Genomic DNA, 22326 nt, shown 5'->3' on the forward strand with positions numbered 1-22326 from the left:
GCGACCTAATCCCTTGGTATCAAACTCCACCAACAAGCTGACCCCTGTGTCCTCGGCACATCTAGGAGAGTAATCAGGCAACGCACAGTAAGTCTCTTTACGATCGTGTCGCTAACGTTTATATTGTATACCGACGATAGTTATCTAACGCTAAATGGACGAACGAATTTTCTTTCTGTCAAATGGTTCAATAAGCATTGTTTTCTGAAGCTACTAACCAATTAGATGCAGTTAATTCCGTGTCTACAACGCTACCAAGCCTAAGAACCTCGGGTACCTACCACATATCAACCCAAACAGGCCTCCTTTTCCACCTTTATGTATCCACTTCCCACTTGGCACTGCTCAGCCCCAGCAGGTCACAAAATCACCATTTTGCTCTCGGTACTAAGGGTGTTAGCAATACTCCAATATTCGGATCCATTCCCCGAAGTTGACCTCGTGGAGCGGAGAATTGTGACCTCGTCTATGCAACTATTCTGGGGCCCCGCAACGGGGCTTTCCTTGGAACTACGGGGCATCCAAGGGGCATCTGTACATATTCCTTGACAATGCTCCGCAACTTGTGTAGGATTTTTTTTTCCCCTTAAATTAACACCAGCACCGCCCATCTCTGGTCCATCGTCACGATCGTCTGGTGAGGGAGGCGACTCGTACGTCAATCGTCGACATCCCAAAACAGGCTCTTCTTACCGGTTGCCCTTCGTGAAAACATCGCCAAAATGTTTCACTTCATGAAGGATCGCAATGTGATGCTCACGAGCCATCTCAGCTCGAACATGCTTCTTGCGGCGCTGGCCCTGGGCATCAGCGTGTTTTCCTATGGATTCGAGGGTGGTGTCCTCAACACCACTCAGGCCATGCCGAGTAAGATTCCACTCATGCTGGTGAATGTCGCGATTTATCTCTAACAAAAAGTTTTGCCCCTTTTCAGAGTTCATCGAGATGTTTGGAGAGCGTGATCCGGCGACAGGGAAATCCGCCCTCACTCCCAGTCAGCTGGCCTACCTCAACTCCATACCACTCATCACTTATGCAGTGGGTGTCGTCGTTGCCTCGCAGCTCAGCGAACGCTTTGGGCGCAAGATTGTCTTCTTGCTCATGAACTCGATCTGCATGTCCGGCGTGGCAGTTTCCTACACCTCCACGTCGTACGGTCAAATTCTCGCCGGGCGCATGATGCTCCAGACCCACATCGGAATGGAGGTATGTTGAAGACTTTTTTTTTCTTCGTCGGCGAGTCAATAAATCGTCTACCTGACTAATACAACACTATTCAGGCCGCCCTGGTTCCCATGTACATGGCCGAGCTCGTCCCCAGTGCGATTAGAGGAAGGATGGTTGCCTCGTATACCTTCTCTCGTGAGTATTTGTATATACCTGACTGATGCGTCAAGTATACCAGACATGATCAGATGTGTTAACCACAACAACCCTAATGTAGACATTTTTGCAAACTTCATCTCATCCATCATCACCAACTTTACCAGCAAGTACCCGGACCACAGTTCATGGAGGGTTCCTTTCGCCGTCATCTTCACCTTCCCGGCACTAGCGCTGCTGTTGTCCGTCTTCCTTCCCGAGTCCCCTCGTTGGCTGCTAAGGAAGGGAAAGCAGGAGGAGGCCAGGGCCGCGTTGTGGTATCTCAACAGCGCTCAGAAGGAATTCAATGCCGATGAGCAGATCAAGCTGCAGCGCCAGGCTCTCGAAGAATCTGTTGAGCAGGGCCGGTGGAGCGACTTGTTCAAGGGTACCAACAAGAAGCGAACACTTACGGCAATCGTGGCCGCGTGCTCTAGCATGTTGACAGGCATGTCATTTGCTTCCAAGTAAGTTATATCAAGACACTGAGACATAGAACAAGAATATTTGATAGCTGACAATGATCGACTATCAGCTACGGCACCGTGTTCTTGGCGCAGGTCAACATTGTACGTCTTCCACACACCCATCCGACAATCACCCATGTCCCGTTTCTACTATTTCGCTCCATGTTAATAACCCAAATCGAACAGATGGATGCCTTCACAGCCACCATGATCAAACGGGCCGTCCTGCTCCTCGGGCCCATCACCGTCATGACCTGTATCGAGCGCCTAGGACGACGCAAGACCTTCCTCAGCATGGGCTCCCTGTCCGCCATGTCGCTGCTCATGATGGGCGTTCTCGGTGCCATCCAACCTGCATCCGACGGGCTCAAGAGGGGCATCGTCGCCATGTCTATTCTGTTCCCCTACGCCTACATTTCCTCCTTTGGGTCCATCATGCAGATCGTGCCCTCGGAGATCTCGCACATCAGCCTCCGCGACAAGACCTCCATGGTCTACTGGATCGTTTCCGACGTCGCCAACTTTGCCGCCACGTTTTCGCTCCCTTACCTCCTCTCAGAGCCCTATGCCGCCCTGGGCGCCAAGGTCGCCTTCATCTACGCCGCCACCAGCGTCTGCTTCCTGGTCTGGGCGTACTTCTGCTATCATGAGCTCACCGGCCGTTCGCTGGAGGAGGTCGACGAGCTGTTTGCAGAGGGTGTTCCGGCCTGGAGATCAGCCAGTAAGTTCTTCTTTGTCCTTTGTTACGTCTTTTCTAGATGAGCAAAAAAACAAAGACCGTCGAGAACAGTCATTATAACGCCTACTAACCATTGTCTTGTTGTTGCAGAGTGGGTGTCCACCAGCAAAATGGGTCAGCTTACCGCCATGGAGAATGCCAAGGGCGATGCCGGCCCTGTGCTTAGCGAAAAGGTCGTCGATCAGGATGCCGAGTCGGCACGTCATGTTGAGAATGGCGTTGACAAGAACTGAAAGCAATAATTACTGGTTGAGCCTGTGTTAGAATAAGAAGCCGGACTGTGTGATAATGAGTCCAAGCGGTGTTCTCCAGGGAACAGATAATTCTGGCAGAACCGAGCGATGCAAATATTGTTATGTTAGCGTATTACTGAATATAGCAGTCATGGTTACTATTTCTTTCCGCTTTAATGAATAACTTATGGTGTCCATGACTGACAGTAATTGATACTTTGTTCCGATGTGGTGCTCATTGTCCCAGCTTTCTTTGTCGCATACTTCAGTCTCCTTCCATTCAACCCATCTGCAAAGCCCGCATCGGGGTACAATGATCTTGTAAATTCTTGGCATTGTAACAACAAAGCATCTCGTCTCCCTTGTTGGGATCAATGCATCCTGAATTCTACATAAAGAACACGATTCTGCTGCTCAGATTACATGAACTGTCTTGGGAGTGGTACTCACTTACCATCAGCATTGGGATTAGCCGGACTGTTCCCAATACCTCTAGAAGGCACCAGAACTTCCTCGCAAGCACTACCTTGATTTTATTACGAGCCAAACAGAAAGTGTTCCAGAAAACCGCCTCCAAACACCGAGCGCAAAACCAGGTATGTCTTACAATTTGACCATGGCCTCTGACTCTGTCCCCACGGAGCCACAGCCGAAATGCTTCTGCTTTGAAGGCTGTCATCCGGCAGACTGCGTCCTCTGCATCTGCCCCTATCACTGGAGCCAGACCTGCTCCAAGAAGCTCACGACATCTTTGTTCTGCGTCCAACACGAGGACGAGTTTTCTGCACTACTCTCACCCTCTGCATCGGTGGAGTCGTTCAATCTTGAAGATCTTGATGAAACGTCTCAGTGGCAGACCTCCCCGGACAAAATCGTTGGCATCATACCCTCGTGGTTGCAGGACGACGCCGTCACCATGCCCTTGCTACCATCACCCCCGCTTGCAGTCCTCGACCCTGCCATCGTGCTCACGGTTGAGAAGTGCTCAGGAGGCCGCATCTACCAGAGCGCCAGCAAGATTTACTTTGTCAGCGATAGCGACGGGGACGGCGAAGACGACGAGGATGGTACTGACAACGACTCGTCTTTGTCGATGTGGCAAGACGATGATTTCGATGATGATAACATAGAGATATCATCGGTCGCGACAGATCCGTCAGAGTACGTTTCTGACGAGTCTGATCATGACGATTCCGCCGGTGACAACCTGCTCAGCATCCGCAACGTACTCGCTCGCGAGCGCGCAGACCTGCTCAAACTGGGCTACTGCAGCGACTGGCTTCACGACTTGTACTATGCTGCCGAGTTCATCCTAGTGAGCCTGTATGACCAGTGGGACGAGGATCTCTGCCGGGGCTTCCATCTGCTCAATGAGAAGATAGACTCTGAGATCTGGCGGCTTCAGAAGCAGACCGAGTCCAAGACTCTACGGTATTGATTGTTCTATCTCTAAGTCTTTTGCCGTTCTTCTACCGCACTTTCAGACGCAACAGCCTTTGAAGTCTGATCAACTTACTAGACAACAAATGTTCTGATGATTGTATGCACTAGGTAAGTTCCCATACTAGAGAATATTAGAAATTGTTTTTTTTTATTTCTTTTTAAAGCTTCTTTTGAACCAATTCTCATATCTTGCCCGTGATATAGCCTCCGCAACTCAATGTTCACTCCTATAAACCTGACTAACGATTCCCCTTGGTGAGCATATATACCCTTGCCAGCACTATGAGCATAGCTCCTGCTAGATGTCTTGGACATTGAATATAGCCATGCGTGATTTTAACTTACATTGTATACTTTTATCCTGCACATGATGCCGGCAGAGTACGCTAGGCACAACCTACACCGGTAGGGCAGCAAAATGCCTTGTCCTAAAGAACGCACTTTTCAAGCTCTCATGTCAGTTGTTGCATGTCCTCAGCTTACCAGTCAGAGGTCATCTGCGTCTGCAGACTTGATTGGCAAGGACGACTTCAAGCTAATGTACGTTTTGTTGGTCTTGTAGTAGAGATCTAATTTCCATCGTTTGACCTGTTTCTGTTTCCCCCGCTTGGATGGAGGAGAGGACGGCAGTGCTTCGCGACGGCTCGGGTAGGTCATCTCGCAGCGTTGTGTGTTGGTGTGACGCGCTGTGAACTGGGAGACAAACGCAAGTTGATGAGCACACCATAATTCATACTATATGGTTTTGCTATACTGGGCCTGTAGAACATGGATACTAAGACCATCCCAGTCATCATTCCCGTTCAACTTCGGCTACATTATTTTTAAATTAACAATCTCCAGCACCTTGAGAGTGAGGTCCCGAGGCTGCCCCAACTACATTGACATCAAAACATCCTTTGAAACCTTCGTGCAAGGGTAATATCGCTCTCCCGTTCTAGTGTTGCATACAGCAATCTCGTCACTGTCTAATATAGGGATTCAACGGTTACTGCTCACCAAATACCTCTGGTGTAGTGCGCATCATACAAGCGTGGTGGTACCTTTACCCGCTGCGAGAGCTACTCGTCGAACGTAAAACTCTTCTATATGCATCACGGATTTTCATGCGTTTTCGTGGAGCTCTTTTAAGGCACCAAAGCGACTCTGTGGACAGAGGCTCGACATTCGGAAGTCTTTGTCTGTTTTGTGTAATGCTCGTTGTAGGTGTGACCCCTTGACCCCCGTTCTTCTCGGCCAACAATCTTGGCAGGCTTAAAGTCACTCATACATATCGCACTGCCGATCGGTCCGTGAATATGGTGCTCAATCAAGCTAATGTATAAAGAGGAAGGCTTCTGTTTAATTGGAAGCAGTATGGAGTGGTCCAGTTTCTCTTCATCTTTGTCTGGGGAGAAACAAAACGTTGGACTTTAACTGGCAATGTTTACATACTGCGATTTCCTTGAAATCTGATAGTCCATAAGTCCGAACAGAAGGACAAAGAGCCTTCAACATGATGCAAAACAAAACTGGAGAGGATGAACTATAGGTTAGCGAAGATCATATAACTATGCCGTTTGACTGTTACAACTGATGGCGCGGCGAGCGGCCACTGTTGTCAGACCACAAAGAATGGCCTAGCCTTGGCCAGCACACTGACATATCTAGATTCGACAAGCTCACTCAAGGATTGTAACTTATCCCCAGAGAGAATATGTATCCGCCATTCCCCGGCGAAGGGGAGCTAGCCGTGTTTAATACCGCATCCGCATCTGCCGTTGGCCAGATTCTTGTCAAAGCACCTCGCATCCCAAGCCACGACAGTGGTGACCCCTGAACCCAGCGTCTGCTCGACGAGGCCAGGACTCACGAGAGCATATTTCCAGCTCACAGTTCGCACCCTGCTCTGGGCCACTTACCCGGGCTGCGTTGTTGGCCACCGCATCGTGCATCTGGCCTTCTCGCGCTACAAGCATAACCTTTCCTTTTCCATCGCCACTGGCGAAAGATGGCGGACGAGGTCCCGGCGCCCGAGCAGAGGGAATGCATGGACCATATGCTGGCAGCGGCGCGCCACTTGCACTCGATGGGCTTCGCGTACGATGACATCAGCCCGCCGAAAAAAAATGTTTAACGCTGCACGGAAGATAATTTTGATCGACTGGGACGCTTGCCTGCCCCGTTCTATGCTCGTATTCATTTTGGCGGGCTGGTCGCCCGTTGGAACGGCCCTGAGGCGGATAATGGGCGCAAGTTTGACAAGTCGACGGCCAAGCTGGACGAGTTGGCCATTGAACAGTTCCGGAGGTATCTGGATGGAAATCTGAAAAAAAACACTGGAGCACGCAGGAGTGGGTGAGGGTATTTGATCGAGCAGATAGATGATTGCAACAGACAACTTTTTCATGGCAGTCATAGCCTCGGACGAGACCGAAAACCTTTCCCAAAATCAAGACTTTTAAATACTTTACAACTTGCTATCCACCCACTTCGGCTTTCTCCTCTCCACAAAGCTCCTGACCCCCTCCTGCATGTTCTCCCCGCCGTCGATCCGACCAAACATGCCCTGCGCAAGGATCGCGGTCCCGAGCTCCGGCCCGACGCCCTCCCACCCCAACCGCAGCCCCTCGCGGTTGACAATGACTGCGTCGGGCGAGTTGGAAGCGACCTCCTCGGCGACCTTCAAAGCCTCCTCGAGGACCTTTGCATCGTCAACCACGAAATTAACAATCCCCCAGTCCCGCATCTGCTCGGGCGTGTAGCCTGTCCTGCCGAGGAGGGTCAGCTCGCTGGCGCGCTGCTTGCCCACCGTCCTGATGAGCCTGGGCAGGGCGCCGCCGAGGACCACGACGCCCTTGCCGGCTTCGGGCAGGCCAAACTTGGCCGACGTGCCGGCGACCACGAGGTCGGCGTTGATGACCATCTCCATGCCGCCGCCAAAGGCGAGGCCGTTGCACGCAATCACGATGGGCTTCTTGCCCACCCGGTTGCCCATGCCGCCGAACCCGGACGTGGCGATGGGGACGTGCCGCCGCGGCTGCTCGCCGTCCTTTGCCGCCGCGTGGGTGTCGTTCCACTGGCGAAGGTCCGCACCCGCGCAAAAGGCCCGTCCCGTGCCCGTCAGAACGGCACACCGGAGCGTCGGCTCGCTGTCGTACCACTGCCAGAGGAGTTCCATATCTCTGTGTTGAAACTGTGATTTAGATTTTGGTGTCAGTGGAGGGAGTTGAGTTTATTGAGAATGAGGTCAGGGATTCAGGTACGAAAGTAGATGACTTTGAATGCCATGTTCTTGATCAAGTGAAACCCAAGCTAGCTCATTCTTGATTGTCACGATGTAGACATGTTTCGGAAAAAAAAAAAAAAAAAAAAAAAAAAAAAAACTTACGGTTGGGATGGCATTTAGCTGTTTTGGCCTGTTGAGAGTGGCAAGCATGACATGCGGCGATGGAAACGTCACCAGAGTGTTTGCAACCTCGGGTGGTGGTGTTGTGAAGGTAGGGGGCGACATGGTGCTAATTGATTAAACAAGTGCTGGATAAGTTAGGCCTGAAAGTGTTGTGAGAATATTCAAAATATCTTGTACCGAGTAGGCAAAACACAAATGGTTTGGTGATGTAGTAGTTCATGTCGTCTTTGACTTTGTTCATTCATTCAATCTCCACATCACGTGAGTCCTACACCCCAGATTCTTGGACCGGATTGCCTCGGCAGTTTGGGTTGCATCCCTCATCCCCCGCAGTTCATCATACCGAGACCGTGCCACTGAACCCCGTCTTCTGAAACTTCCCGTGGGCGAGCATGATGTTTGGTTGGTCTATAGTTGTGTTCGTATCGACCTAGGTTAAGCTGTTTAGGCTGGCCTGTGGTGTGAGGTGAACGGCCATTATGAAGCTTATAAGCTAGGGTACAAGTATACACATACATGGTGGTTGCGGGTAATCTGAGCCCCCCCGAAACCAGATCTTTTCAGCATGATTATCGAACAAGCACCGTTACTCCAAATGATATTAGTATCCCATATTTGCCCAATATCAAACGACAATAACTGTCACGCGTCTCCAGGACCCTAAGCCGGTAATCCGCGCTTCTCGCTTTCCGTGAAGAAAATGACCATACGCCAAAGCTTCTTGATCAGATCCTCTCCGTCCTCGTCCAGCGGACCCTCGAGTTCCTCGACCAGCTCCTGCGGCTTGCTGTGCTTGCGCAGGTGGTCCACCACAACGTTGACCAGGATCTCCTCCTGCACGCCCAGGTACTCGACCACCTTCTTCTCCACGAATGGCCGAAGTTTCTCCTGGATTATTGACTCCTCCATGTAATCCCACTTGACATCCCACGCCCATAGGCCCTCCTTCTCTGTTGGGATCTCTTGTGCCAAAGCCCGGACCGCCTTCTGTACCTCCTCCTCTGTCATCGTTTGACCAGCAGACAGTGGCTCGAACTTGATAGGCACCAGCTTGCGCGTCTTGCCCTCCTGCTCCTCGTCGTCCAGCAGACCCTCGACGTCTGCAAATGTCCGCCTTGTTGCCGGAGCCCGCGTCGTTTGAGCCTTTTGTGCTGCTGCACCGAGAGAGATGGTGAAACGCTGCGGCGCTGCAGCTGGTGCTGCCTCCTCCGGTTGCCGGATGTCCATTTCGCGCTCCTGCTGCTCCAGGAAAGAGTCGGCCATACCCCGGGCACGCTCCATCTGGGCCTCCTCGCGCCGTTTTTCGTCCGCCTCCGCCCGTCGGTCTGCATCGTCTCGCGCCCTCTCCTCGGCCAACACGTGCGCCCGACGCCTTGCCCAAGCACCCCTGTCGCGGTAGTAAAGGTGACTGCTCTTGTGTTTCCCGCTAGCTTCGTCCTCGGCGAGCGAGCGATCCCTCTCAAGCTGATCAGCTTTGCGCCGCGCCGCGTTCTCCACATCCGCGCGATCACGCTCTTGCTCTCGGTCCAATGCAGCTTGTCGTGCCCTCTCACGGTTCGCCCACTTGCGCTCCGCCTCCAAATAGAGCTTATCGTCTTCAGCTTTTTGCTTCGACACTTCACGTCGGTGCAACTCCTCGTCTGATGCATCAGTGTCGTCGTCTCGCCAGTATTGACCATCTCCGTTAATGGCGCCGCCGTTGACAAAGTTGACAGAATTGGAGCCACCTCCCCTCGCGGTACCATTTTGTCCCCTGGGCCCTGAGGGTGCGTTGGGGACGCGTGAATCTGATGGTGGCGACTCCATACCACGCTGTGCCCGCAGAGCCCTACCGCTACGTATGCGCTCCGCCTCCTCCATTTCCTCCTCTTTCCGCAGTCGCTCCTGGTCTCTCTGGTTACTTCGTTCTCGAAAGGCGGCGATTTCGGCTGCCACAATTTCTCTCATCTCGGCTGGAATTTCTGCCAGCTCGTCTTCTTGAGCCAGAGGTATGTTGATGACCTCGACGTCTCCCTGTGCGGTTTCGCCCATTGTGACGTCGCCGTCTCCGTCTTTTGTGGTCTTTTGCTTGGGGAGAAACATGTCATCCAGGACCTCCTTTAGCTTTCCTTCGGCTGCTGCAAGCCTATTCTTCGCCTCGGCTTCAAAGTCGTCACCTCTGTCTTCCTTGTAGTGCTCAATATACTTCATAGTAGCTTCGTCGACGACCACAGCAAGCTTCACCTTTTCAATACCTTTGTAGGGGCCATCATCAACATTCTCCTCCTTCTTCTCCCCATCCTCCTCGGCAGGTTCTGTTTCTGACTTGGCTGGTGCGGACTCTGTCTTCTGTTCAGCACCATCTTTCGCCTCGCCGGGTTCCTGCTTCTCTTTCGGGACGTGGAGATCCTTCAAAAGCGCGACAGCGGTCATGAGAGAGTCGGCATCATCGTATTGAGCAAACCCAAAGACCTGGTCCTTGTTCTCGGATAGTTGCGATTTGGCCGAGTCCCACCGCCGCAGTTTCCCCGCGGCATTGAGTATCCTCTGCAGACCCGCCTCGCCGCCAACTCCAGCCGGCACTTTGTGCACAAACAGAGTTCTGAGCTTCTCTTCCGGCGTCGGCTGCATCAAGTTATGTATGCTCTCCCGCAGATTCTGCCTCGCCTGCTCGAGACCGCGATCGTGACCAAACCCTTGCCTGCCGCCGCCCCGTGCACGGTCCCTATCCCCATCGCGTTCTGCTCGCTCGGATGCCGGCGTCTCGGGCTCCCCTCGTCGGTGGTGGCTTCCTGGTGGACCGGCGGGACCGGTAGGCGGACCGCCACCTGGTTTATTCGGTAGTGAGGACGTCGTAGAGCCGAGTCGGATCACGGGAGCGTTGAAATTGATGTTCGGGAGATTGGCGGGTGGCTGGAATGAAGGGGGAACGCCGGCTGGTCGATTAGCCTGGATGGGATTACTTTGATGGAGCTGTTGGACACCCGGAGGGGGGGCCATACCAGGGGCGGAGGACATGCCTGGTGGCGGGCCTGGGATCGAATGTTAATTGACCGATGTTTATTTGCAGGCGAGGGACGATCAACGCGATGAAGAGCTTCCTTACCTAGACCTGGAGGAGGGGCCATCCCAGGCGGTCCTGCACCGGCGCCTGGAAACGGTGGATAGTTGGGAGGCGCGCCATATTGTGGTCCTGCAATTTTTGAAGTCAGATTGCAAGCTTATGAGCAAAAGTAGCCAGGGAGCGATGCGCCCAAGTTTTGTTTGGGAAGGGTGTGCGTTCGTACTGCCGTAAGGATTGTAAGCCATATCGGCAAACTCTGCTGGTGTCTTCTTTCAGTCTGACACAATTGAATCTTGATAGGTACACCCTTGCAGTATACGATATCTGTGGTATGGCGTCGTGGCAAAACTGTCTTCGTCGTTCGGCAATGTTGTTGGTGAGTCTCGAGTTGCCGGAGCTCGACGCAGCTCGCATTCAGGAATGAATTGATGGCTATGAAAATTCACGACCAGGTCCTGCCAAGCCTGCTTCCATTGTGCCGCCAAAATCCAGACGCGCTGCGCTGATCATCACGGTGGGGGCGACGCTAGTGAGTCCCACTTCTATGGCCAATCACAAGCCAATCGTCTCCTTCAAACTCGGATTATTGCATTCGCCAAAGCCCGAAGTCAGAGTTATCGACCAAAGTTACGTGACGAAAGCAGTTGGAAGCTCGAATCTCTGCTCAAACGAGAACCTCCATTTCAATTGCCTCGGAGGCCGTCCACAAACATACCCGTAAGTGTGAATCAATATCGATGAGAAATTCAGAGCAATTTGTTGTTTGACACCCAATTCTGACCTTGGACCCCAAAACAGAAAATGGAGGCACGACACGCCGTCCAAAGCGCCCTGCGCACAGGTACATCCTCGACACGAGTGACGGCCGCCCTCCTCGCCATCAGGAGAACCACGCCGGCGGCATCTTCAATCGTCCGCCAGCAGTCCTCCTCGGCCTCAGCGGCAGGATCGTCAGCACCCACGAATAAAACCACCACGCAAAGGGCGGCGCCGGCCAAGTCCCAACCGTGGCCCGTCTCCGGCTCCGATGCCGCCCCGGCCAACTGGATCAAGCCCAAGCCAACCATCGGCGGCCAGCCCCAGGCTATACTCTCCAAATTCGGCCTCCGCAACTTCAAGCTAACCACCGCTCGCTCGACCCCCGTCGGCAATGCCTTTACCAACGAGGCCAGAAGCGCCATGGGAATGGCCAACCTGCCCTCGCCCCAGAGGTTCAACGTCAACAGCTTCCTTGAGAATCACCGTATGCGTGCCGCGGCCCAGGAATGGAACAAGCGCCTCCGACCCGTCTTGGGCAGGACGGTCCCCACCACCCACAATGTCGACGCCGCCAAGGCGTTTCAGCTGCTGCAGTTTCTCGTGAGGAGGAACAATGTCGCCGGTGATTTCCATCGCCAGCGTTTCCATGAGAGAGGTGGTTTGAAGAGGAAGAGACTCAAGAGCCAGAGGTGGAGGGCCAGATTCAAGACCAGCTTTGTATTCACTGTTAAGAGGGTTCAACAGTTGGTCAAGCAGGGTTGGTAGAATGTCTCGTGCTACCAGGAACTTAACTTTGTAGGCTTGGCAGCACTTGGCGGCTGTTAGAGACAGACTTTCCGGTGCCGCCTACTCGATAAACGGCTTGCCATGTAACATTTACCATGTTTTAACTCAAAAGTACATTATAACAGCACTATCTTTAAGCATGTTAGTGCAACGGCGTGGAGAACCCATCTTAACTATCATCAAACCTGTTACAAAATGCAGTTCGCATGAACCTCGACTGTTATGCATGTCGGCAAAGTTGACCTCGCATACGAGCGTCTGCGGCGCTCCTTGGCAAAAGTTTCTGTCACCGGGGACGATCAATCCAAACAATACAGTTCTAATTCGCTATCGTAATCATCAAGGAATTCTACGTCTATATCTGTGCTGTTAACCGTGGACTCGTCTGAATCCTAGGTCGACTCTTAAACACGGCCTCATAATCGTCAACACCCTGCTCTAGCATCTGATCAACCAGCACGCTCTCCCCTTCAGCCGCCCCCTCCTCCAACGTCGAGGGCATTGTAGAAATGCTACCGCCACCGTTCCTCCTGTGCTGCTGGTGGACGTTGGATTCCCTCGCTGCCTTGCGCTGGGACCGCCGCCGCTCCAGCTGTACCTTTTGGCGAGTGGCTTCAAAGTTGGCCATGCTGCGTCTTGTGCGCGCGACGAGGTCATCTTCGGCCTCTTCCTCCTCAGGGATCGCGCCGTTGCCGTCCATGTGCCCCTCGGTTGCGGGTCTTTTATTCTTGCCAGTCGTGGAACCACGCCGCATCAGCGACAGGCGATCTAGCTCCTCGTCCTCGCCGTCGTTGAGGTCGCGTACCATGGATAGACGTGTGCGTTCGGCCAGCGATAGGGTGTGCCGCGGCTTCTTCTCGGGCGAGGGGGAGGCGGCTGATATGGAGGCAAGTATGGCATCTGCTTCTCGCTGCGTTTGGGAAACGACTGGCTGTGAGGGTTCGACTAGCAGCTCCTCGGGGATATATCTCGGAGCCGGAGGTGGGGAAGGCGTGCGAGGTCGAGCTGCTGGGCGATTTGAGGACGAATTTGCTGGGGCGTCTGCAGGGCCGGAGGAGTAGGCGGTGCGCGCACTCAGGAGTAGTTTGTTCATTCTAGTCCCTGCAGTTGATGGCAGCCGTGTGTTATTGTCGAGAACAAGTGATTTTGGTCGTCCACTAGCCGTACGTTCGGCTTCGGGCCTGGGAACGCTGCTTTTGCGCTCGGGAGGTTGGCTATACGATATCGCTCTCGTGTGGTGTTTCTTTTCTGGTAAATTCATAATCGATGGTTTTTGAGGAAGATCCGTATATGTTTCAGAACGCCTAGCCAAGTTGGATGCTAATACTGCTTCGGTGGAATCTTCCTCATGGTCAAAATTTCCCAATGTTGACTCTTCCGGCAGATATTTCGTATGTTGAGCTACAGCCTCGCGCATATCACTGCGCTGCACAAATTGTAGCCCTCCAGCGAACGGGTTTGGCTGCCCTTTGTTAATAGCATCCAATTCCTCTTGCAACTTATTAACCAAGACTTCATACTCCGGTTTGAGGGATTGTGGTTTCGCCGCCAGCTTCATGGGACTCGCGGTGCCATATCGAATGTTTTCATGAGCCCCAAAACCAAGATCAATACCCCTAGGCTTGGCAACTTGATCAAGCGTAAGAGACTTTCTCTTCTGCGCCCTGTCGTCCTTGATCGAATCCGTACCAAACATGTCCCGCCGGAAGGTCTGCCACTTCTGCAGCCTCTCCTTCTGCATCTTGACTCGCCCGTCCAGCTGTTGGATCAAACCAGGCTCGCAATGCTCCTCCAGCTCAGCTAAGCGCCCGGACTGCACCCGCCTCCAGACGCGGTCAAAAGGTGCGGTGAGTAGGCCGTCCTGCGGGGCGTCTCCGTAGAGCAGCGCCTCCATCCAGCGCTCGTTGCCGGCCCAGTTGTTCCGCACCGCCCGCCACAGCGCCAGCTTTTCATCCTCCGACATGCCGTCCGCTGCGGGGACCTTGGCCTCCCCCAGCTGCAGCTTCCGCCTTGCGATCCCGCGCTCTTTCAGATCCAGCAGCTGCGCCAAGTCATTGTAGCGGGCCCGGGCCTCCCGCCTCTCTCGCAGCGTTCTGCTTAGTGACGCGCGGTGCGCCAGCAACAGAGCTGTGATCTGTGCCGTGTCGCCAGAGTAGCCACGATTCTCCAGGGCGAGGCTCTCAGCAATCGTCAGGTGCTCTTTGCCATTGAGGCTCGCCTCCGCTACCATCTTCTTCAGTACGGCGGATGAGAAGGTGGCCAGGACCTCTTCGAGTCGTTCGCCCTTGCATTCATCCAACATGGTCCTCCGCACCACGGCATCGCGGCCAAGGACGCCATTCTTCTTGGCCTGTTCGAGGCATCGTAGAAGAGCGGCGCGAAGGTTTGTCGATTGGAGTTGGTCGAGCGGGGGAAAGAATGGTTTGAGTTTCTGTTTTCGGCATGCTTTGTTAGAAAATTTCGAGTCATATCATACTCTCAACCAGGATGACATTTGACAAACATTCCGCGTCTCCTCTGGGTCCCAGAGATCAAATAGTTGGTACAGCGCCCATTCCACAGACTGAATGCGCTTCTTTTGTCCCTGGGCGAGATCCTTGTTGGTAAAGGTCAATGGGTTGATGTCTGGCCAATCGGGCAGCGAATCAAGGTCGAGCAGGCGCAGGTTCGTCAAAAAGAGCGAAACATTGGACACCGTGGTTGAAGTGCTGCTGGAGCCGGTGATAGGTGCACTTCCGCCTGTGGACGGGTTCACTGGTGGGTGTTTGTTGTTGTTGGTGTTGGGTGCAAGTCTGGCTGACCTTGCGCGCGCAAGGAGGGATAGTGATTGGTTGGATGCCATTGTTGTCGCATGGCTAAGTGTTGGTCGGACGGTGTTGCCTTGAGCAGTCTCGATTTCCCACGACGGTCAAAGTCATTGTGCAGGTTTGGTTCTCAATTGTTCATGCATGCCGCAGGCACAATTTGGTGTTGCAAATGCACGGGAGCCCCATGTAAACAAAATGCAATCAAGCGGTGTCGGCGCGTACTGTAGCTTTGAGCCAAAATGCGGGGTTGCACCCACCGCCTATGTTACAGTGAGGCCCAGTACCTAGGTGCCTAAGAAACGGTATGTAGTCACGCCAAGTTCTGCTGCATCCGTCACCAACAACATCCATCTCGTCGCATCGTAGATACGTACGGCGTGACGTGTTGGCGCCTGCTGCCAGTCTGACATGGATTCAACACCTCGTAGGAACTAACCACTTTAAATTGTCCGAAACTTCTGGTTACTCTTCACACTACAGCTTTCGTCTTCTCCTATAACAAATTATCTATCAATGTGCCTGGTATCGCATCTCTCCGCACAACGTCCACACTTAATCAAATGACTTACTTGCCAGAGGAACTATGGCAGCATATCTTCAAATTCTTGACGCCATCGCAAGAACCCAGAGGGAACTGCTGTCGTGTTCTACGGTGGGCCAAAAGAGCGTGCGGGAACGAAACCCTTGTTTCGAGGCAATCCTTTGCGTCTCTCTCCCTTGTCTGCAGAGCCTTCGGACGGATTGGCCAGCCACTCCTCTTCCAGGCGGTATCTTCGTCGCCAAAGCTTCTGCGGACTTTGGTAGAGCGGCCTGATCTGGTTAGTTGCATTCGCATTCTAAATTTGTCCTTTTTGGCCATTATCACTATTATTATGAACAAGACTCCTTGTTTTTTGCTGTGTGTTCCGTTCCTTCCGTGTCCCTGTAAGAAACACGCAGTTCATGGAGGTACGAGAGAGGCAGATGAAATGCTGTTCCCATGGCGCCTTGAGCAGATTCTTGGGGTCCCTGCTGCATTCGCTTTTTAATGTCCCGCTCGATGAATTCAAGCCCTTCTGGTTTCTCCCAGCAGCCCATTTGCAAGATTCGTATGTTGGGGAGAATCATCATGAGCAGTGCTTGGAAAGCAAAGCCGTACTTCTCGTTGTGATTGCGCTGATCCGCATCCGCGTCAACCAGTTCGATACAAGTTGCGATCACAGGTGGATCTTTTGCAGCATTTTCTCGATCTTCCCACGGTTCGCACACTGCATGGTTGGCAGCTAGCGTATACATGCGACTATCGTAGCGACTTGATCGAGACTCAAAGTACAGAACCATTTCATCTGGAACGTATGATGCTATCCGAAGCGGTTGTCGACAATCCTGGCTTGAATTCAACTTTCGCGCGCCTTAGGGTTGCGAGTTCTTAAGGTCGATTGGTGTCGCGAATGGACAGACTCACAATCACACATGGACTTCACCCAGTTGGGAAAGACTTTGAGAACACATGGCCTACGGCTGGAGCGTCTAACACTTCCCGCGGGCCCAGTTAATGTTCTCTGGTCGCATACTGGCAGCATTGAGTCTCTAAAAGATTTAACGTCTTTACGCTCGCTCACGATTCCCCATCTCTTTCTTACCGGAGCGCAGCATAGAGAAGGCACCAATGGAGATCACCATAATGCCCTGGACGGATATATGCCATTGCATCTTGAAGCTTTGCTACCAAGCTCTCTTGAGATTTTGAACCTGTACTTTTGCCATGACGGCATAAAAGCGTTGGACCCGGACTTGGTTGGGGTCATTACCAGTGGCCGATTGAACAGGCTGCGGCGCATACTAATGTACCGCAAGAAACCACTCACGCTGGATCTGGGACCTCTGGGCTGGATTGCCAGTGGTATAAAAGGTGGTGTGATTTTGCGAAAAGAGTTGAACACATGATGAATCATCAAGTTATAGAAAGAGGTGTAGTTATTTTGCTACAAAAGACAGATACAGGGCAACATTCAAACCCTACGCGATCCTGTTTCATACATAAAGTGATGATGTCGCTTTTGTGCATTTTTGGGCCTCTCCATGTCAAGAACAAGGGGCTAGCGGTTCTCTTTCCACCCTTTGTCATATTCTGGTAAGTTTTCAACAAAATTATCGCAGGGATTTGGTTCACGACTAACTGCTTATTATTTCAATCTTTTCACCTTCTCTTGGAAGGGAACCATCTCTAGCAGACGACATTCTACATAGAAGCCCTTATAGTCTGTGTCACCTCCGAATATGTGGTCGACCAGGGATCAACACCATGATAGTGCCCTCGTGTGCCCTAATGTCGAGTTCACGGACTATCCTCAAGTTCTCAAGCACAAGTTGTTCGATCCTCCTGACTTGTTTCCAGCCTATGCGACCATGTGGCCCCAATGCGGCTGTTTAGACCCCTAGATCCAAACTACTCGCGATAATTGCGCAGGAACACTCACTAGTATTCAACACCCGACATCTATCGCGAGACAGGTGATCTCCCCAACGCGGATCACGGCCGCCAGGAAGTCATCTGCAGCAGAGACTTCTTCGGCAATAAGGCTTGACAGAAGCGCTGTAATCATAGTCATGGCTGGTCATGCCAGGCCGTCTAGACTCTTCCAGGGAACCGGGTCGTCTGGCTTTCAAGCTCCCATCATTCTGGTCAGCACCATTACCTGTCCGTGATTTAATGATTCGCGTGTGCAGGACTGCGGCGGTGGGTGGAGAGTGTTCACCCGCACGTCTCGATCAGTGCTGCCATGGCCACCTACCTCTGCAACCTGGTCACCTTGATCCTTTCCACCAGAGGCAAAGGTTTTGAGTTCGAGTTCAATTTATTACTAGTCCATGAGCTATCATGCTACGGCACACGAGGTAACTCTTGTGGACTCTAGGCGTGACTGCCATTTGTAAGTCTAGCTATTGGTCTGTAAGTTCCATATCAAATAACTGGAAACATTTCCCCTACTCCTTATTTTGTTGCTTCTTTTTTGCAATTTATGTTGTTTTCCAGATTTCCCCTTCATATTTGATAGCGCTATGTTTCGGAATATTCCAAACCCAAATATGCTTCTGCACTTAATCGATATCAACGAGACGCAAGCCTACGCGTATGGTAACGTGTACTTCGTTGGTTCACACAAGGGCTACACCTGTCGACTATGCCCCAGAGCTGATTCAAAAGTCGGATGGACTTTCGTTCCATAATCTTGGTGGTTTTAACTTCTACATGCTCTGAATCACGATGTCAACAGTGCATCTGGATCCCTTTCCCCCAGCAATACGGAAAGTAAGCTTGAAATACCACGCCTGTGAATAAGCGGTAAAGAAGTACTACGTACAAATCAAGCCATAGTGTCTCTCAACATCCCGTTAATCACATTTATCGCCAACCCACCCTACACACTTCCCAGTATATCCATAGCAAGCTTGGCAAAGGTCCCATCTCTGAGTGACCGATACACAACGCTGACATATGACCCCACCGTCGGCGCTAGTCTCCCATGCACTCCCGTGCCAGCCTCCAGCTCTTCCGTCCGGGGCGTGGAGAGGTTCCAAGTCGCCATCAGCGGCACCCTCAGAGACTTGCGCAAGAACAGGTACACTCTCCTGCTCGCCGTGCCCAGCAGCGGGGCGGCGTTGCCGTGGATCAGGTATACATCACGGTGCGTACACCACGCCTCGTCCAGGGAGAGGGCGAGCGTCGCGGTGAAGCTCTCGAGGACGGTGACAAATTTGGGGTCCTTGGTGAGGGTGGCTTGGTCCAGCAGAACGGGTCGTAGCAGCTTTGCAATGGCCTCGAAGCGATCTTCGGCGTCCAGGCCGGTCGTGGAGTCGAAGGCCACTTGGATTTGGGCCCAGAGCAAGTTGGCTAGTCCCCCTGTCTTTGACGTACGGTCGGATGTCAGCGACTCCTTGGGATGTATGGCTGTTGGGTAGTGCTGAGTGACGAGTCGGTAGAAATGGTGACGGAAGTCCTCCATAAACTGATGGTGCATAGCCCGGAGGTCTAATGCTTGGCAGACGGTGATGAGGTGCACGGCCAGCAGTTGAGCGAGCACTTCGTTGGCAGTGTGGGTGTAGCGGGCAGATATAAGGGCTAGGGAGTTGAGAGACTGGTTGCCCATCTCGGCCGTCTGGACATGATTGACAGGTGCCGCGAGAAACCCAAGCTCTGCAGCCAGCGATGCAATGTGTATGTCCGCACCCTTGAATATCAGAGAAATGCTCGGATCTTCAGCCACGAGGTTCGGAGGTAGACCTCGGTTGGTGGCAGGGTTTATCAGCTCCGTGCATTGGGAAAACGCCATGCGGCCGATTCCCTGGACGCCCTGCCTCGTCTTCTCCATGGCCGACGTGACTGCCTTGGCCTGGAAGTTCCCGCCATGGATTATCTCTCCTGAAGTGTTCAGGGGGTTGTCGGTCACCGAGCTACATTCAATCGAGATTTGCTGGTGTGCCAGAACTAAATCCTCGAGAATAGGGCCTAGCCACTGTGGTGCGGTCCGGATGGAGTATCTGTCCTGACGGAGGTTGTGACCCTCTCCGTTGTTGGCCCGGGTAAGCCTGGAGTCTTGCAGAAATCCCCTAATATTTCTTGCCGCCTCGACCTATTTATTGCCAACGTCAGCTACATTTGGCAAAACCTACCAGAGCAAATTCGGGGTCGTGCTGACGGGTAGATAGGCTTACCTGACCTGTATGTGGTCGAACTTCAGAAAAGAAAGGATGGAAGCTCTCCGTCGTCCCTTTCAAGGCCTCGACAGTCATGGCAGTGAGCATCTGCGCCGCCACAGCCAGGACGTGAGTATCATGAACAGCCAGGGCAGCTACGCCAGCCGACACGGCGGTTCCGTTTGTCATGGCGAGACCCTCCTTGGCTTGAACGGAAATGGGCTCGAGGTTGAAATTGGCAAAGGCCTCGTCAGCATACCTGCAAGCTCCGTCGTGGGAGCGGACGCAGATGGTCGACTTGCCCTGAATGGCACCGCAGACATACGAAAGAGGGCTGAGGTCACCAGATGCGGAGATGCTGCCGCGCATAGGTATCATGGGGATTACGTTGTACGTCAGAAGATCCCGCATCCGCTCGACGATGATGGGCCTGACCGATGAGCATCCGGAAATCAGAGAATTGATGCGTATAAGGATGGCGGCCCGAGCCCAGGACCATGGCATGTGGGAAGATTCGTTGCCGACATCGTCGTACTGATATCTTGCCAGAGATGTATCCAGCGGGGGTGGGCGATGGTCTCGGTCACCTGGCGGTAGTACACCATAATGAAACTCCCTAATCAAGGCCCTTTGGAGCTTGACAAATTCTCGGGTTCGAACATCTGCAGACCCTCCAAAGCCAGTATTTACACCTGGTGGAAATCAATGTTAACTGAGAGACAAGATAGATAACCAACTTGCCTCAAGAATAACCCTTCATACCATAAATAATTTCCCCGCTCCTAAGCTTGTCCCCAAGAACATTCAGGCTATATTGCATCAGCGCCGGAGCGGAGGCATTGAGACCAACAGGGGCGTTGTATCTAAGCAGGTGTGTTCAAGGTCAGCGGAGACTATTCAGGTAGCAGCATAGAACTTGATCGAATCATCAAACAACCTCGAGACGGCCAAGATATCAGCAACGCTCAAGTTGCAGCCCGTCAGCAAAATCGATGCAGCGTTCTCTATGCTCTGATTGACGGCATCTTCAAGGCGCCGCCACTCCTTGAGGACTATTTCGGTATGGTTCATTGTAGGGGCTGTGGGAATGTTATTTGTCGACTGCTTCTCTGGGCAGGACTCCATGACCAAGAAAGTTTTGATCAACTACACTGCCAAGATGATGTATCAAGATTGGGATGTTATGCTTACGAGAAAAACAGGAGTTGTTTGTTGGATCGGTCTTGGGAGGCAACCTTAAATAGGCATGTTGATTGCATATTCGGTGGGAACGCATCGCTGCATCAAAGTAGTAGATTCCCATATATTACTAATACTTTGGGGTACAAAGGACTCAAAGGAGCCATCTCCAACATAGTAAAAATGTAGATACCTAAGGTGTCCATCACATGCATTTGTAGCACAGACCGACCACCACGACTATACGCACGGCCAATTGCCAAGAAAAGAAAATCAAAGTGGTGATGGGTTTCCCGGTCCGTGCTCGTGTATAAGTGAGGTCCTATCACGATCAACAGGGAGTGTTTTGTTCTGCCAAGTGATAAAATTTTAAAGGTGTTTACAATGCGCGTGATTAGTAAATCAGTACGGTCAAATAAATAATCCTCAAACATAACAACACCGTGACTGTAGACTGCCAACGATGTGTGGCAGAGTTCGATGCATCTAGACAAAACCTGAAGAGTGGGTGGGAGTGGAAATAGACTTTTGATCAGGAACCGAAAGCTTAAAAATTCCAAATTTTTCACGACGTAATCAAGATACAGGCGAGATGCTCATGGGGGATGTAAGATGTCTAATCTCATTGGTGTAGGACACAGCAATACCATCACAAGCTTCCGATGGACTCATATATACTGCAACCGATGCAAGGATGTGTGTTCAGTGTTTATATCTAGCCCATTCCATTCTTACCTTTGAAACGAGCATGCCAGGCTACAAGCAACCCTTTAATTTGTCATCAAAGTCAAATGATAGAAGATTCACAATGCTTCTTGGCGAAAGCAGTAGCTCGAATTTGACGCCTAAGGTAGCATGGCGGTGGCAGGGGAATAATCCGGTAATCTTACACTCTGATATGAATTCTTCTCACTGCTGAGGCGTGCAAGGCATGCTGCGAGGTCAAGTGGGAAGGTCCCCCCGGAATAAGGCAAGTAGGTGACAGATCCATAGTAAATCAGTATCCAGTGGACTTTCTCTGATAGGCGCAGCACTAATATCCGGCGAAGACCGCATGCCATGTTGAGCCCATTGCTGTTGCTGAAGTGGTCAGCGAGGCCTCTTGTCTGATGTCGAAGCTTTCAACTGCTGGTTGAATTGTGGGTGTTTTCGTCCCTATCTGATTTCTGCGATCGACTGCAGCAACTGTCTTGGTAATGATTGGTATGTGATCGAAAGAGTGATCGATCTGTGAATCCAGGGTGTTAGGATACCCAATCGTCACCCAACAGTACCGTCAGAATACTCAATTAATAGCCAATACTAAACTTGAAATGTGTAGTGACTAAATTCTTGAATAGTCAGCAGTGTCAGGTCAACAACGACTGGTGCTTATCATTTTCTTATATCTGAGTGATCTGGAGCAAAAGGCCATCATTTCCTGTGAGACTTTCCCACTAA

General features: G+C 52.1%; 12 protein-coding genes across 12 annotated transcripts; 5 read left to right on the plus strand and 7 right to left on the minus strand.

The window, feature by feature from the left end:
• Positions 1-266: 266 nt before the first annotated feature.
• Positions 267-2932, plus strand: PgNI_11294 (uncharacterized protein). Its single transcript, XM_031131264.1, has 7 exons — positions 267-867; positions 935-1206; positions 1281-1362; positions 1445-1829; positions 1898-1931; positions 2016-2550; positions 2659-2932. The coding sequence occupies exons 1-7, from the start codon at positions 723-725 to the stop codon at positions 2799-2801; spliced, it is 1596 nt and encodes a 531-aa protein (XP_030976768.1). The 5' UTR covers positions 267-722; the 3' UTR covers positions 2802-2932.
• A 485-nt stretch (positions 2933-3417) lies between these two features.
• Positions 3418-4239, plus strand: PgNI_11295 (uncharacterized protein; the record flags this gene model as incomplete). Its single annotated transcript, XM_031131265.1, has 1 exon — positions 3418-4239. One exon carries the CDS (start codon positions 3418-3420, stop codon positions 4237-4239), a length of 822 nt encoding a protein of 273 aa, XP_030977053.1.
• Positions 4240-5970: 1731 nt separating this feature from the next.
• On the minus strand, positions 5971-6178 carry PgNI_11296 (uncharacterized protein; the record flags this gene model as incomplete). Its single annotated transcript, XM_031131266.1, is given in 2 exon segments — positions 5971-6132; positions 6146-6178. The coding sequence occupies 2 exon segments, from the start codon at positions 6176-6178 to the stop codon at positions 5971-5973; spliced, it is 195 nt and encodes a 64-aa protein (XP_030976769.1).
• A 410-nt stretch (positions 6179-6588) lies between these two features.
• PgNI_11297 (uncharacterized protein) lies at positions 6589-7824 on the minus strand. Its single transcript, XM_031131267.1, has 2 exons — positions 7615-7824; positions 6589-7419 (listed from the first exon to the last, which is right to left on the minus strand). The coding sequence occupies exons 1-2, from the start codon at positions 7735-7737 to the stop codon at positions 6694-6696; spliced, it is 849 nt and encodes a 282-aa protein (XP_030976678.1). The 5' UTR covers positions 7738-7824; the 3' UTR covers positions 6589-6693.
• A 208-nt stretch (positions 7825-8032) lies between these two features.
• PgNI_11298 (uncharacterized protein) lies at positions 8033-11292 on the minus strand. The gene is made up of 3 exons (XM_031131268.1): positions 10902-11292; positions 10721-10807; positions 8033-10646 (listed from the first exon to the last, which is right to left on the minus strand). The coding sequence occupies exons 1-3, from the start codon at positions 10921-10923 to the stop codon at positions 8296-8298; spliced, it is 2460 nt and encodes an 819-aa protein (XP_030976765.1). The 5' UTR covers positions 10924-11292; the 3' UTR covers positions 8033-8295.
• On the plus strand, positions 8152-10742 carry PgNI_11299 (uncharacterized protein; the record flags this gene model as incomplete). The annotated part of the gene is made up of 3 exons (XM_031131269.1): positions 8152-8164; positions 8333-8481; positions 8575-10742. 3 exons carry the CDS (start codon positions 8152-8154, stop codon positions 9277-9279), a joined length of 867 nt encoding a protein of 288 aa, XP_030976895.1. The 3' UTR covers positions 9280-10742.
• A 19-nt stretch (positions 11293-11311) lies between the features above and the next one.
• On the plus strand, positions 11312-12576 carry PgNI_11300 (uncharacterized protein). The gene is made up of 2 exons (XM_031131270.1): positions 11312-11395; positions 11480-12576. The coding sequence occupies exon 2, from the start codon at positions 11480-11482 to the stop codon at positions 12200-12202; it is 723 nt and encodes a 240-aa protein (XP_030976933.1). The 5' UTR covers positions 11312-11395; the 3' UTR covers positions 12203-12576.
• PgNI_11301 (uncharacterized protein) lies at positions 11425-12085 on the minus strand (the record flags this gene model as incomplete). The annotated part of the gene is given in 2 exon segments (XM_031131271.1): positions 11425-11904; positions 11921-12085. 2 exon segments carry the CDS (start codon positions 12083-12085, stop codon positions 11425-11427), a joined length of 645 nt encoding a protein of 214 aa, XP_030976934.1.
• PgNI_11302 (uncharacterized protein) lies at positions 12552-15176 on the minus strand. The gene is made up of 2 exons (XM_031131272.1): positions 14727-15176; positions 12552-14654 (listed from the first exon to the last, which is right to left on the minus strand). The coding sequence occupies exons 1-2, from the start codon at positions 15063-15065 to the stop codon at positions 12579-12581; spliced, it is 2415 nt and encodes an 804-aa protein (XP_030976931.1). The 5' UTR covers positions 15066-15176; the 3' UTR covers positions 12552-12578.
• A 293-nt stretch (positions 15177-15469) lies between these two features.
• PgNI_11303 (uncharacterized protein) lies at positions 15470-16296 on the plus strand (the record flags this gene model as incomplete). Its single annotated transcript, XM_031131273.1, has 2 exons — positions 15470-15848; positions 15970-16296. The coding sequence occupies exons 1-2, from the start codon at positions 15591-15593 to the stop codon at positions 16294-16296; spliced, it is 585 nt and encodes a 194-aa protein (XP_030976932.1). The 5' UTR covers positions 15470-15590.
• PgNI_11304 (uncharacterized protein) lies at positions 15678-16350 on the minus strand (the record flags this gene model as incomplete). Its single annotated transcript, XM_031131274.1, has 2 exons — positions 15678-15845; positions 15964-16350. 2 exons carry the CDS (start codon positions 16348-16350, stop codon positions 15678-15680), a joined length of 555 nt encoding a protein of 184 aa, XP_030976930.1.
• A 2081-nt stretch (positions 16351-18431) lies between these two features.
• PgNI_11305 (uncharacterized protein) lies at positions 18432-20778 on the minus strand (the record flags this gene model as incomplete). Its single annotated transcript, XM_031131275.1, has 4 exons — positions 18432-19643; positions 19726-20399; positions 20470-20570; positions 20645-20778. 4 exons carry the CDS (start codon positions 20776-20778, stop codon positions 18432-18434), a joined length of 2121 nt encoding a protein of 706 aa, XP_030976804.1.
• Positions 20779-22326: the final 1548 nt, after the last annotated feature.

This window comes from Pyricularia grisea, chromosome VI (assembly GCF_004355905.1).
Source record: "Pyricularia grisea strain NI907 chromosome VI, whole genome shotgun sequence".
Taxonomy (NCBI): domain Eukaryota; kingdom Fungi; phylum Ascomycota; class Sordariomycetes; order Magnaporthales; family Pyriculariaceae; genus Pyricularia; species Pyricularia grisea.